Source organism: Staurois parvus, unplaced genomic scaffold (genome assembly GCF_062004578.1).
Source record: "Staurois parvus isolate SC_StPar_1 unplaced genomic scaffold, SC_StPar_1.0 ptg000840l, whole genome shotgun sequence".
Lineage (NCBI taxonomy): Eukaryota > Metazoa > Chordata > Amphibia > Anura > Ranidae > Staurois > Staurois parvus.
The window spans coordinates 760,614-774,557 of NW_028318636.1; the positions used below are offsets into that span (position 1 = coordinate 760,614).

The 13,944-nt window shown below is 39.4% G+C and overlaps 1 protein-coding gene across 9 annotated transcripts in view; it reads left to right on the forward strand.

The window, feature by feature from the left end:
* EWSR1 (EWS RNA binding protein 1) overlaps window positions 1-13,676 on the forward strand; it is a 30,965-nt gene extending 17,289 nt beyond the window's left edge. For 2 of the 9 annotated variants that reach the window (XM_089655426.1, XM_089655424.1), the window contains exons 5-16: window positions 946-1,132; window positions 1,256-1,423; window positions 1,949-2,238; window positions 4,807-4,984; window positions 7,729-7,766; window positions 8,472-8,504; window positions 9,023-9,147; window positions 9,436-9,565; window positions 10,307-10,429; window positions 10,530-10,859; window positions 12,778-13,018; window positions 13,093-13,676. In XM_089655426.1, the coding sequence (XP_089511552.1) occupies window positions 946-1,132; window positions 1,256-1,423; window positions 1,949-2,238; window positions 4,807-4,984; window positions 7,729-7,766; window positions 8,472-8,504; window positions 9,023-9,147; window positions 9,436-9,565; window positions 10,307-10,429; window positions 10,530-10,859; window positions 12,778-13,018; window positions 13,093-13,132 (1,883 nt within the window). In that variant the 3' untranslated portion in view covers window positions 13,133-13,676. The remainder of the gene's footprint in view (window positions 1-945; window positions 1,133-1,255; window positions 1,424-1,948; window positions 2,239-4,806; window positions 4,985-7,728; window positions 7,767-8,471; window positions 8,505-9,022; window positions 9,148-9,435; window positions 9,566-10,306; window positions 10,430-10,529; window positions 10,860-12,777; window positions 13,019-13,092) is intronic. The other 7 variants (XM_089655427.1, XM_089655428.1, XM_089655425.1 and 4 more) reach the window with 7 other exon arrangements.
* The last annotated feature ends 268 nt before the right edge of the window (window positions 13,677-13,944 follow it).

Consider the following 13,944-nt stretch of genomic DNA (forward strand, 5'->3'; position numbering starts at 1 on the left):
TTCTGAAAGCGCACCACAAGTCCTGCATGTAGTTTGGCAAAGCGCAGGTAAACCACACAAAACCTGTGGGTACACTGCACTGTATCGTTTTGAAAGCTTTCTTACACTTATCTCTAAATGGATGACCTTTTAAGAGCTTTTAAAGTGTCACCTATGGACCATGTGTACTGAAATCTTTGTGCACACGTGAAACAACAATTTTTAAAGGCTTGATTATCCATTTACTCGGCACAACTTCCTTTTTTTTTTTTTTTTTTTTTTTTCTACCAAAAATTTATTTGAAGAGCACATATAGTTCATGCAGTTTAACGTTCAAGTGCAAATATACTGTCTATAACCTGTTCGTTTAATTTCATACAGCATAAATTGGAACTACCTCCTTTTTTGTTCTCCACAGTCTGTTTTCAGATCCTGCCAGTAACTGCATTTCTGTTGCAGGCTTAAAATAAGCCACTGCCTTGCAATTAATTGCCACGATTTTTCTGTCTTCTCTACTAACCTATCGGAAACTAAATGATTATACAGTAATAACTTGGTAGGACATGGTTTATGTGGAGCTCAAACTCCTCTTGCAACAGATATTCCTCCATACAGGATAAATCTTATTGCTCTTTACCAGTCCTTGGATATGGTGGATACCTTAGTTTTTTTTATATTTTTTCAGACTACTTGGTGTTTGTCAGGAACAGATTTCTATCCTAGGGTGACTGTGCTCACTCACCATAGTCTATCTACAGAAATGTTAGGACTGCTGAATACCTTCCCTTTTCTTCCAAAATCTCAGGGGGAGAGGTGTTTTAGTCCACATTGCTGTAAACTATGCTAACAGTGCAACAGAATGTACATGAAGGAAACCACTCACGGCATAGTAAATTTAAAAAAAAAAAATGCACATGACTACAATGATTTGTTTTCTTGAAAGAAAAATATATTTTTTTTTTCAAGGTTATACTGCTCCAGCAGCACCCCAGGCCTACAGCCAGCCTATACAAGGCTATGGAGCAACAGGTTATGACAGCAGCACTGCAACCACCGCCACCACCCAGGCTTCATATGCTGCACCTACTGCTTATGGTGCCCAACCAGCATACCCTTCCTATGGACAGCAGCCTGCAACCACTGCTCCAGCAAGGTAATGAACAAAGTTGATGTCTCTACAGCTATTTATTGCAGAAGAGGCTTGTTTTAAGTCCATTCGCAGGAAACTCCACTATCAGTCTGTTACATATACCTTTTATTTTTTTTCTCTATTAAGACCTCAAGATGGAAGCAAGCCAGCAGATACAAGCCAGCCTCCACCAAGTACAGCCACATATGCACAGCCCAGCATGGGCTACAGTCAAAGCAGCTACAGCTATCCCCAGGTCCCAGCCACCTACCCCATGCAACAAGTGACTGCTCCACCATCTTACCCACCAACTAGGTACAAAAAATATGTAAATAGGGTTTTTTTTGGAAATTACCAGCCTATACTCCTTATTTATTTTTTTCTTTATTGCTGCTCTATGGGGGTTTTGGAGTATGGAAAGAACGACCTGTTGGCTCTGGTCTTCTGGCTCCCAAGGACAGCATTTAGGCCAGTCACCAAGCACCAGTAGTCACACATGCTTCTCCCTACCCAATAGCAACTGGCATTTCCATTGCTTCCAGCAGGTGATCAGGGCAGTGGGAGAGTTTATGCTTCTGGGGGACAGAGGTTTTAAAGCATGCCTATTTGGCTGTCTACCAAGGCTGTGTGGAAACTATCATGTAGCTGCTCTTCCACATGACAGTTGTATGACCTACATCACTGGCAGCTAAAGGGGTTAGCCTGCAGGGGCATTGTAGGTTTGCTTTACGGGCAGGGAAAGGTTCTTAATATTCCTGGTTACTTTAAAGGAAAGTGTCTGTCTATATTTAAGTCTGAATTTGTTGTTTTGTACTATATTTATTTATTTTTTCCCCCCAGCTATTCTACATCACAGCCATCGAGTTATGAGCAGAGTTCCTATTCCCAGCCAAGCTCTTACACGCAGCAGAGCAGCTATGGACAGCAGAGTTCCTACTCACAGCAGAGTAGCTATGGCCAACCAAGCAGTTACGGGCAACAAGGTGGTTATGGCCAGCAGAGCAATTACCAGCAGCAACAGCAGCCACCTCAACAGCCACCTCCCACAAGCTATCCTCCCCCTTCATCCTCTTATGGCAGCCAGCCACCCAGCCAGTATGGGCAGCAGAGCAGTGGCTATAGCCAGCAAAGTGAGTAAATGATTCTGTTTATCTGCCCAATCTTTCATTGTGCACCAATGTAATGGAAGAGACAGCAGTAAAGGCAATCCATAATAGACTAAACTAAACCTGTTTAGGTAAAGTCACAAATGCGGGTACTCTTAGATGCCAATGCAGGCATTATTAGATGCCAGTGCACAAGTGCTTGCCTTCCAGTGGATTTACACCCACCCCCCTCCTTCCTCACCAGGCCATTTTTTTGTGCTACAGTGCTGCATTAATTTAACTGACATTTGCACGGTCATGCAACTCTCACCCAAATGAAACTTCCATCCCCTTTTTCTTTTTTTCCCCCAATGAAGAGTTTTTTTTTTTCTTTCTGTGGTATTTGCCTGTGCATTATTTTTTGTGCTATGAGAAGAAGAAAAAAACTAATTTTGAGGGACAAAAAATTATTTGACTTTTTTGCTATTACACATGTCCAGTAAAATTTTCAAAAATCAAATTTTCGTCATAAATTTAGGCCAAAATGTATTCTGCTACATGTCTTTGCTTTAAAAAAAAAAAACCAATGTGTAAATTGAGTTACATGAAAGTTATAGCGTTTACAAAGGGCAGCATATATACTGGGTTTTTTTTCATGCTAGTAATGGCAGCGATCAGTGACTTATAGCAGGACTGCGGCGTGCATTCTGACACTGGTGTCACTTGGTGTCACTGACATCCCCAGGGACATCAATGCAGTGATCAGTGCTAATAAAAAGCACTGACACTGTACTAATGGCACTGGGCAGGAAGGGGTTAACATGTGGAGCGATCAAAGGGTTAACTGTGCAGTTTTATGTGGGCTGTCTGTGTTTCGCTGTAAGCACACTACTTTTGCTATGTAGAGCCATACAAAGCAGTGTGCAGGAGCTGATGGGAGAGATCTGTGTCTACATACAGGTCTCTCCCCCATCGGAAATCCTCAGAGATTGCTGGGTGTTGGCAGGGAATCACCGGCTGGGACCTGATGATTGACAGCCCAGGCTGCAAATGGTGGCGCGGGTAGGCTGTGTGCCCCCTACCCGGAACTGCAAAATTACTGTGTATGTGTATAATATATATATATTTGTATATATTATGATTTTGCGCATTCGTGCCGCTCTGTAGCAGTATTTCTGCTATAGGGAGGCGCAGAAGTGGTTGAAATGGCTTGGGAAAACTTGACAAATTTGACGTGGATTCAGAATGGGCTTCAGTCAGAGCAGCTACATCTATCCCTAGGTCACAGCCAGCTACCCCATGCAACAAGTGACTGCTCCACCGTCTTACCCACCAACTGGGTACAAAGAATGTATTTTTTATTTGCAAATTAGCAGCCTGTGCTTTTTCTTTACTGCTGCTCTTTGGGACTTTGGAGCATGATGTGACCTTTTTACATATCTAGTTCAGAGAATTATATTTCTGGATGCTAGGTAGTTGTGCCTAGGATTACACTGCCAGAAAGTCGGCTTACATTCTCTGATTGCACTGATGAAGGCTGTGTTTGGTGTATTGTGATGTACATTTATCTGGGTAACGGAAAAAAGAGTGCCAAAACCACGGATTTGATTTGTGCAGTTGAAGCGTTGACTGCTGAGTGATATAAACTCATATTCAACTTTTAAGGATTTCTTTTTACAGCAAGAATTGATGCAATGTCCAACCAAAGTAAAAAGTTTAGCATATTGGGGGGGCCCCATAGCTGTGGCAGTGCTGACCACTGAATTGATGTTCAAGTGAACATGTCAAGGTCAACTAAAGTAGTTGTAGTGACCCTTTTTTATAAATTATTAATCTGATACTGTAGATTGAAGTAGTCTTTCCCAGCTCTTGTGCTAATCTACTAAAAATTATGAAAGTTCATGCCATATTTGGAAACTCCAGAGGCTGATAAATGGATGAAGTAAAGCTCTGCTACCAAATTAGTGTTTCTAAACCCATGACCCTGCATTCACTATATCCGGTCTCCTAAAGTACATACAACCTGAAAATGCAATTATTTTACTAAATCTTAACTGTTAAATACCATTTCTCATCAGCAGTTATGTGAATTCTATCGGTGTCCAGCAGAGCACTGGTTAAAGCTTGGAGTTTTCATTCTTCCCCGATTGTTCTATGAGGTTGCAGGATCCCCGATCCTCTGGATAGTGCTGATTGGCCCTGTGCTGATCACATGCACTCTCCCGAGCAAAAAAAACCTGCAATACACACCAAAAAGAGCATGGGCAGCTTGCCCCCAAGGCTCTGTTCTATCAGCAGATGGATTGGGAACAGTAGAAGGGGAGGATCAGACAGGATCAAAAATCCTTTACACAATGTGGATGATTAACCCCTTAGGTTCCACAGTGAGTATAACAAGCATGCTTTACTGCATATACAGACTGATTTTACTGTACTGGTTTTAGTAGCACTTAAACTGAATTCAACTGCTATGTATTAGTGTAATATTCGGCCTTTGGAACTCTGATGTGACAAGAATTTATATATTAACTAATTTGTACCAGTCTTTATCTCCCATACCTATAAACAGCCTGTAAAATTTTTTTTTTCACTTTTTTTTCTTTGGCCGTTCAGGTAGTTATCGTCAAGACCACCCAAGTAACAAAGGGTCCTATGGGCAGGAACCCCACCAAGGTTATTCTGGTTCTGAAGGCCGCAACTCTGGAGGCTCGGATTCCCGCGGTAGGGGCCGCGGCATGTATGACAGAGGTGGCATGAACCGTGGCGGTAGGGGAGGCCGTGGAGGCATGGGGTAAGAACAAAGCTACTATTTAAGAATTAACCTTTTACTTTCCTCTAGATGGAGTCTACTTAATGATTTGAAAACCTCATCTGAGTGCAGTTCAGATGTCATTTTTTATTTTTAATGGGCTCACAAAGCCAGAGTGAACATTTTTATGTCTTTTGGTGTTTTGAAGTTACTTCCTTTTAGATAGAAGGCAACTTCCCAAACAAAACTGATCTGCTTTGTCCAATAGCAAATTGGTCACTGGTAACTTGTCTGGCATGGCAAGTTACTCACAATTGCTGGACATCCAGCAGGATAAGACACAGGATTGCTTTTTTAAAAGTTTTGTTTTTTTTTTTTTTATATGTGAAAAGCTTGGATTTATATTCTAGCTGCCAAGCACTGAGAAGTCAGTAACCGCAGCCTTTTTCATTGCAAGCTCTACTTTTATTCAAACAGTCCTGGCTTCCTGTTAAATGTCTCCATTCCGATCCTTGAATTGCATTTTGGAATAGTGTGTGTACTTAGGCCCCAGTGTGCTGTTCTGAACAGTCACATAAGGAAGGGTCAATAATGGAATCGTGGTTATTGCTTATTAATGGCTGTTTTTTTTACCTTTCAGAGCAGCACTATTAGGGGTATCTGGGTTTACAGGTCATTTGTTTGGGAGGCTTTGAAATGAGTGTCTCTCATCCCTTACACTTCAGTAATAGTAGAAAGTGGGTTTCTGTAAGTATACATGTTTTTCATGTAAAGCTGCACAGAGCTCTGCAGCCCTATTGGCCTTTTTGATCCGTTCATTGTCTGTTTTTACCGTTCTAAATGAAGGCCACACTGTACTACATTGTCTGTGCAGCTTGTGTCAATCAAATTTGTGGAGCCATTTAAGAGGTCATTCAGTGCCTCCACTGTTTTTCCTAAAACTTGTGCATTTATGGTTTATATTAAACTGCCTGATTTGTAGCTAAAACCTCTGAAAAGCCTTCCTGCGTGTAATTTTTGCCATGGTGTTTTTTTTTTGTTTTATTTTTTAGAATCCAATCTATTTTCTTAACATTTTAAAACAGATTTTCATGCAAATATTTTGAACTGGTTTATTCTGGTCATAGTTCGATGTGACATCACAATAGTTGCATGGATTTATAATTGAGCCTGTTGGGTACAAGCAGAAAGTACCTGTGTAGCTTATCCAGTGTGGGCAGGTTTTTCAGAGATGTCACAAGGTAGGTAATGTATTTGGCTCAAGTGAATACCACATGAATGCTTTTTTCTTAAATTTTTTTTTTCTCTGGATGTTTTGTTGTTGGTTGTACATGAAAATCCCTTATTTTAACATGCTTTGTCAAATTTATATGCCACAGGTTACAAAGTGAGAGCGTTGTATACACTTCAGTTCTATAAATTACTCAGCCGGCAGCATAATGAAAAGTGGGACTCGGTGTCTAAATGGAGAGGAGAATTTGCTAATTTTTCAGGCCTAAATATAAAAGTGTTTTGTAAATTGTAACTTTTTAGACTAAAATGTAACCAAAATGGTTAGCACGCTTTTAATTTTTGTTTAGTTTACAATTTTTTTTTATTTTTTTTTTGTATGGTGTTTAAGAGCTGATAGCTACAGTGATAAATGTAATTTAAAGATACATAAATTGGTATTAAAGGTGCAATGCTTCTGCAGTGGGATACATTTTGCTCCAATTTTTACTTGTGTTGCCCAAAAACATTAAATGGAACCTGACAGAAGTATGGAAGCAATCGGTGACATTTATGAATGGCATTATCCAGAGTTGACCTACTCGCCCATTCTAATCTATATGGGTTGCCAATGACCTGGAAAAGGCACGTGCCTATTAGCTGTTGGGATATTTCATAAGCACTTGCTTTTTGTGGGTCGGTTGCAAGCTAGGTAATGATACAAGCCGGAAGAGAATCCTGGATGATGCACTTTCAGAAATCCTGCAACTGCAGCTCATGTATTTCTCTTCTGGCAGATTTCTTTAGGAATAGTAAAATTTTTTTAATCAGGTGTTTTTTTTTTTTTTTTGTTTTTTTTTTTTTTTGTTTTTTTTTTTTTTTTAGCCTTGACATTCTACTCCCTGGTTGTAGAACTGCTCGGTCAGATGGACACAAATAAGCATTTTATAAAAGCCCCAGCTTATTGCCCAACAATTTTTGCATGCATTAACATGTTTGACAACCTCCTTCATATCTTAATATTGTCCCACACCCTGTGCAAGTTGATGAATAAAACTGTTAAGACTGGTAAAAGGATGCAATACTGTGCATTGTAGTGGTTTACATTTCCTTTGCTGCACTTCAGGATTATGTTGGCTCTGCTAGTTTTGTGACGGAGGTGGTTGTACATGCTTTAATGCGAAGTATCAGATGTGTCCTTCTGAATGAGTGTTTGCTACGCATTTTTGATTCTCTCAACACATGCTGTATTTTAGAGTGTTTTTAGTTTGTGGGATTCACATTCTATAGTAGTAGAATCTGTAAATCATGAGACGAGCATTGCACGCTTAATACAGACACTGAGTTTTTGAGCCCACTTAGCAGAAAGGTCTGTTTTTAGATATTGAAATGTTCAGGCTGAATCTTGAATCAAATGCAAACATACTTGAAGATTAGTGCCACGATGAGACAGATGCTTTGTATGGACATGTTAAGCCACTGCCGGCTCTGTACCCTTGAACCCCCTTCGAGGCCCAGAATGCTTTATGGCTCTTTAAAGGGAAAAGGCCTTCATTTCTTCACCTTTATTCTCCCAGCAGCGGTGGAGATCGAGCTGGCTTCAGTAAGCCTGGTGGTAAGTTTTTGAGTATTACAAATGGGTAGTGTAACACTGAACAGTTTCCCTTTCCCTTTTTTATGATTTTTAGCAGTTTTTTTTTTTTTTTGTTTTTTTTTTTTTTTTTTAATTTGTTTTTTTTCCTTTTTTTTTTGTTTTGTTTTGTTTTTTGTTTTGTTTTTTTACTTTGGTCACACCTAAACATGGTGTAAAATTACTGTGTGCTAAAGGGTCTGGCCGGCATTACTTAAGGGTATACATGGTTATTTGGTTACACGAAATGAAGAGAAAAAATCCCAAGCAAATCCAGACGTGTGTAATTTGGGGAAATGTTGTATTTTTGCACTGATTTTATTGCACAGCCACTTGTGCAAAAGCTTACATACACTTGGGCACACAAAGGTTTACAATTGGTTGGTCATAAGTGTCCCTGCCCCCCCTCAGAAAAGCCTGGCCTTTTACTGCTACGATATCTGTATAGTAGCAGTAACTGTGCAATATACTTAAGTTTTTTTTGTTTTTTGTTTTTTTTTTTCCTCACAACTTGAAATGAATTTATGAAGCACACATCTACCAAAATGGTTATATCACGCCCCTGTTCTGTGTGCCTTTTGAACCCCCATTTTTCATGGTGTTATTTTGTAGATTTTGGATGTTAATGTTTGTTGCAGTGGGGATATATTCTTGTTAATAACTTCTTTTTTTGTACTTTTCGTCTCTCAGGACTTCTGGATGATGGTCCTGAACCTGACTTCGGTATGTATTGCTAAGATACAGATTGTATGTCATGACACATTATGATGCTTGATGTGGTGTGATCATCATATTCTTTAAAGGACAGTCCGTTGATCTGTAGGTTGTTGAAGGCTCTACAGCAGCAGAATAGTCTAGCCTTAAAGCAGAACTTCACCCTAAAGGGCAAGTTTTGCTTTATGGGGCCCCCCCTCATCTTTTTTTGTACTTGGGGTTAGCAGGTACCTACTCCCACTCCCAGTATTGTAGCTTCTGACTTCCTAAATATTTTTTTTAGAAGAACTGCTTTAAGATCTTGTATAGGTGGGGAAAATGCTTTTAAGGTGCTTTTTAGCTTGCCTTTGAGTACTTTGACCAAATAAGCTTAATCTTCTTTTGTGTTGATTTCTGATAGGCAGTTTAGATGTGAATAAATGTCCATATACATAGGCAACTTAACCTGTTTTCATGTTTTTGTGTTTTTTTTTTTTTTTGTTTTTTTTTTATACAAATTATTGATCCACCGTTTTTGGTAATTTTAGCACCCCCTGTTGAACAACCACAAGAAGAAGAACCGGAGAACAGCACTATTTACATGCAGGGTCTAAATGAAAATGTGACTGTTGAAGAGTTGGTGGAGTTTTTTAAACACTGTGGGGAGGTCAAGGTGAGTGACACAAATCCATCCTGGATGTTTACGGTTTTTTTTTTATTGGGCAGGAATGTCGGCGTTGATTATTGCCTTTTTATAAACCAAAAAGCCTCCTCCGGTACAGTGTTGTATGACCGAGTAATTGTCACTCAGTGTGACCAGGCTGACAATTGGCCTGGACTGGAAGAGGGTGTAAGTGTCCAAACTTGAAAAGGGTAAAGCAGACCCTTAAAGCAGGTAATGTGTGCTTTTTTGGCACACATTAAAAAAAAAAAAAACTTACAAATTTCTCCTCTTTCATAGATCAACAAAAGAACTGGGCAGCCTCTAGTAAACATTTTTACGGACAAGGAAACTGGAAAGCCAAAGGGTGATGGAACAGTTTCATTTGAAGATATGCCTTCAGCTAAAACTGCTGTGGAACTATGTGATGGTAAATTGTATATGTATTTTCCTGTATTTGTAAAAGCTAAATTGTAAAGACCGCAATACTTCTGCTTCAAGGGTCTAACACCTCCTCTCTGGCTTCTTCTGGGTGCTGGTCTATAGCTATCTTGATTTGCCATTGCGGGATGTTACTCCAGCAAATGCCTCTTGCACACTGCTGGAATGTAAACTGAGCTGTGAGCAGGTAGATTTATTGTATTGCAGAAGAGGCATTGCATGTTTCTGCAATAGAGCCTGCTTGTTAAGGTTTTGTATTTTAGACTTTAGTTCTGCTTTTAATTGAAAGCTTAAACTTTCAGTAAATTTTTGTTGGAAAATAGTTTATAATCCTATGCAAATTTTTACCTTACATTTTTATATTCCAGTTCTATATGAATGCTTAATGCCGTGTACCACTTTTCTCTAATATAAAAAGGACATGTGAAAACCGTTTTAAAAAGGCTGGCCCCTGCAATGCACTAGTTAAGGTTTTTTGATTGCTTAACCCCCTTTTTACCATAACCTGTATAGTTATACAGCCTCTACATCCTAAGGCATTTAGGGGTCCGACCAATAGGTTGGCTTTTTAAACGTAAGCTGGCATTAGATTTTCTAGCAGCATTAAAAGAATAGGCCTTTGTCATGGAATTTTAAAGTGAAAACTAGTCGTGTTTTTTTTTTTTCCCCAAACGTGCAGTAAAACAATTAGCAAAATCTGATTTTATGTACTGCTTTTGATTTGGTACAGGAAAAGAATTTCAAGGAAATAAATTGAAAATCTCTTTGGCTCGTAAGAAGGCTCCAACTAACATGAGGGGTGGATTATTACCTCGTGATGGTCGTGGGGGTCAGCCCCCACTCCTTAGGGGAGGTAGGAATTCTTATGTAATGAAACTTTACATATATTTCTAGTATGTTTCAACTTTTTTTTCATCAATGACTGACCTGTTTAACATATTTTCAAAATGCAGGTCCCATGTCACGAATGCCTGGAAGAGGAGGGGACCGTGGTGGTTTTATGCCAAGAGGGCCACGTGGTGGCCCGCGTGGCAGCCCTGTCAGTGGGCCCAATGTGCAGCACAGAGCTGGAGACTGGCAGTGTCCAAACCCGTATGTATCAGAAACCAACTCTAATAATTTTAGATATAAATCTTTTTCTTTCTCTTGTTCTGGTGCATTTAATAATGAGCTTTTTGTTTTTAGCGGGTGTGGTAATCAGAACTTTGCCTGGCGGACAGAGTGTAATCAGTGTAAGGCTCCAAAACCTGAAGGCTTCATTCCGCCTCCATTCCCACCCCCAGGTAAATGCCTTTTACTGTACTGAATACACTTTATACTGTACCATAACAGCATGACTTTAAGACATTAACTGTTAACCTTTTTATGCTCACTTCTGAAATAACATGGAATCTTGCTTTAAAGTGGTTGTACACTTTAGAAATGTGCTTTGTTCAGCTTTATTTCTGAAGTGTCTGCTTGCCCCTCTCAAAGGCACTAAGCACTTGTTTGCATGTGCTTAAAAATGTGGCTTCAAACATATTTTTTTTTTTTTTTTTTTCTTTTAGTGCTCTGAATGGCAATTGAAGCCCCTGTCACTAAAATGATTAGCTTACAGCCCTGTTTGCATGTTGCTTTCCTTTAAAAATTATACCCCATTTTGCTTTCTTGATGCTTCAAAACATCTCTGAAGCCTCCATAGAAGTCTGACAAAGCTTGCTTACAGCTTTTGAGAATCTTTTATTTAGCTTTGCTTTGAGTTATTGCAGGTATGAGATCCCAGGAAGAACTGGGAGACCAAAAAGCGAACCTTTCCATCCTGATTTAAAGCTAATAGCCACTGATGAACTTTTAAATTCAAAAGATGTACTACTGAGGAAATATATTAAAAATGATAGAATATATATCTATACCTATATCGCTATCCTTTTATCTAATAGGCTATTCTGTCTTCGTCTTTTCACTGGATAACCAGTTACGCTTTCAGAAGCAACATAATATATTTCTAGTTAATACATAGTATAATAGCTTGTAGACCCCTGACCATAATACCTAGATGTCCCTTCTTTCCATTCAGCTCTGAGTTCCTGTACAGTGTGTAACGTCAGCTCCCTGCCCCCTGCTTTGAGTCTGTGAAAAATCCCTTTCATTTAAGTTTTTTTTAAAAGTATGTACAGGACAAATGGCTACACAGGTACAACATGTTGAAGGATTTGTTTCACCTTTTAGTGAAGTGACTAGCCTCAGGTGATGAGAGTATATATGTAAGGCGTTACAACCACTTGAAGTGTGCTGTTTGTGAATTGTTTTAATGATTTCTTGATCAATATACCTTCCCTGCCAGCAATGTGACCAAGTGCTGGAGATTTGGTCATGGGGTTGCTGCCATCACTTTTCAGACAGCTGCTTGACTGCTGTGCCTGAATTTGGATCTGAAAGCATTTTTGTCAATGTTACCAGTATTGACCAGAATTGACATTTTCTAGCTTTCTCTGTAGCATTTACATGTAGCAAAGAGCTGAAATTCTGGTGGCAAGTCTGCTTTAGACAAAGCACAATAATATTCTGTTACAATTGGTGTTTACCTATTTCCTCCTGTGAAAACCTGGGTCTAGCTGAGAAGATCCCCCGGTCATCTGTATTGCACTCTGCCAGCATGTGCATATGTATTTTTTTTTTTTTTCTCCAAAACTGGTTTAGAGGCAATCACTGGTCTTGCAGAGGAGGATCTTATATGGATTTCGTTTGTGTGAGCACCTGGGCATTTATCTCAAACATAGTGCAGTGACTACCTTTTTGGAAATATATAATTTTTTTTTGCTAAGAATTAATGTGGGTATAGAACACTGTAGATTTTAGATTAAAATTATAGTTTCATTTTCTAGTAGCAAACTGTTTTAATTCAAACCATGACTGCCGTTTTGAATTCTTTTCATAGTATACTTATGGAGTATATTTTTGCTCTGTATGTAAAGAGATCTATTGCCCTCTCCTGAAAACTTTTAGTTGCACAAATGAGCTGCTCCTTGCCTCCTGTTGCTGTAAGATAGAGGTGCTTGCAAGTAAGATTGTCGGGTTATCACTAGTTATAACAATGTCCTAATAGTGCTACTAAATGCAGCAGGAGAAGCTAATAGTGAATGCATGACTTGCATTAACAGGCAGTTTAGCTTGCTTTATGCTACCTTTCCATCCTCGTTTCCATTTTTTTTCCCCCACCAGGTAATGAAAGAGGTAGAGGTGGTCCTGGTATGAGAGGAGGCAGAGGTTTGATGGACCGTGGTGGCCCTGGTATGTTCAGAGGTGGACGAGGAGACCGGGGAGGCTTCAGAGGTCGGGGAATGGACCGAGGATTTGGCGGAGGAAGAAGAGGTGGGCCACCTGGTCCCCCAGGACCTCTCTTGGAGCCGATGGGAGGAAGAGGCGGTGGAGGAAGACGTGGTGGTCCTGGCAAGATGGATAAGTAAGCCATTTTTCAGCATATTTATCACACTGTCTTCCCTAGATCATCCAATAAAATGCTGGTTTTCTTTCTAGGGGTGATCATCGCCAGGAACGCAGGGAGAGACCCTACTAGAAGTTGAAAGCCTCCTTTACTCAAGATTTATTTTTTAAGCCAGAAATGTTTTAAATTTATAATTCCATATTTATAATGCTAGCATGGAGTCCCTCCATTGTTACATTATGACTATTCTTTGTCTGTACCTTTAGTATTCACAATTTGTGGAGATATTAAAATGAAAATTTAACGGTAGTACCAATGTTTGTTTTTTGTTTGTTTTTTTTTTTTTTATAAGAATCCAACATTTTTTGCAGGCTCTTCAGTGTGTAAGTTGTTAACAAGGTTTTACTGAAGTGATTTTGTCAGCATGTAGCATTGTGGTAAAATACGGCTGGAGGAAGTATGCCCATGAAGATCTCTTGTGACTATTTCTAAGCTTGTTCTAACGTGTTGGGCCTTTTTTGCGGGTCTCTTCATTTGCAGTTTAGAGTCTGACAAAGTCAGCGATCTTGTTTTAATATTTCCTGCAAGATGACTGGAGAGAAGTCATGAATGTTTTATATTCTAACCTGTACAAGTTTTGTTGACATCCACATTACAATAAAAACCTGCAAACCAATCCCTAGATTTATAGCTTCTGATTTTAGTGATACAATGCTATTTTGGTACATATTAAAGAAAGTGGTAACGACATGCTCTGTGTTTAGCAATTTAGCAGGTTAGGTTTGACACTCAACCTTCCTGATCTATATACTTTGAAGTTACTTGTACTCTGAATATGGAGACTCTCATAGCTGAACTCTTTGGAAATTCTAGTTGATTGGCTGTTTCTAATTCTTGGTTTCTGCACCCTGAGACACTGACAAGCAGTTAAAGTCAACATCTAT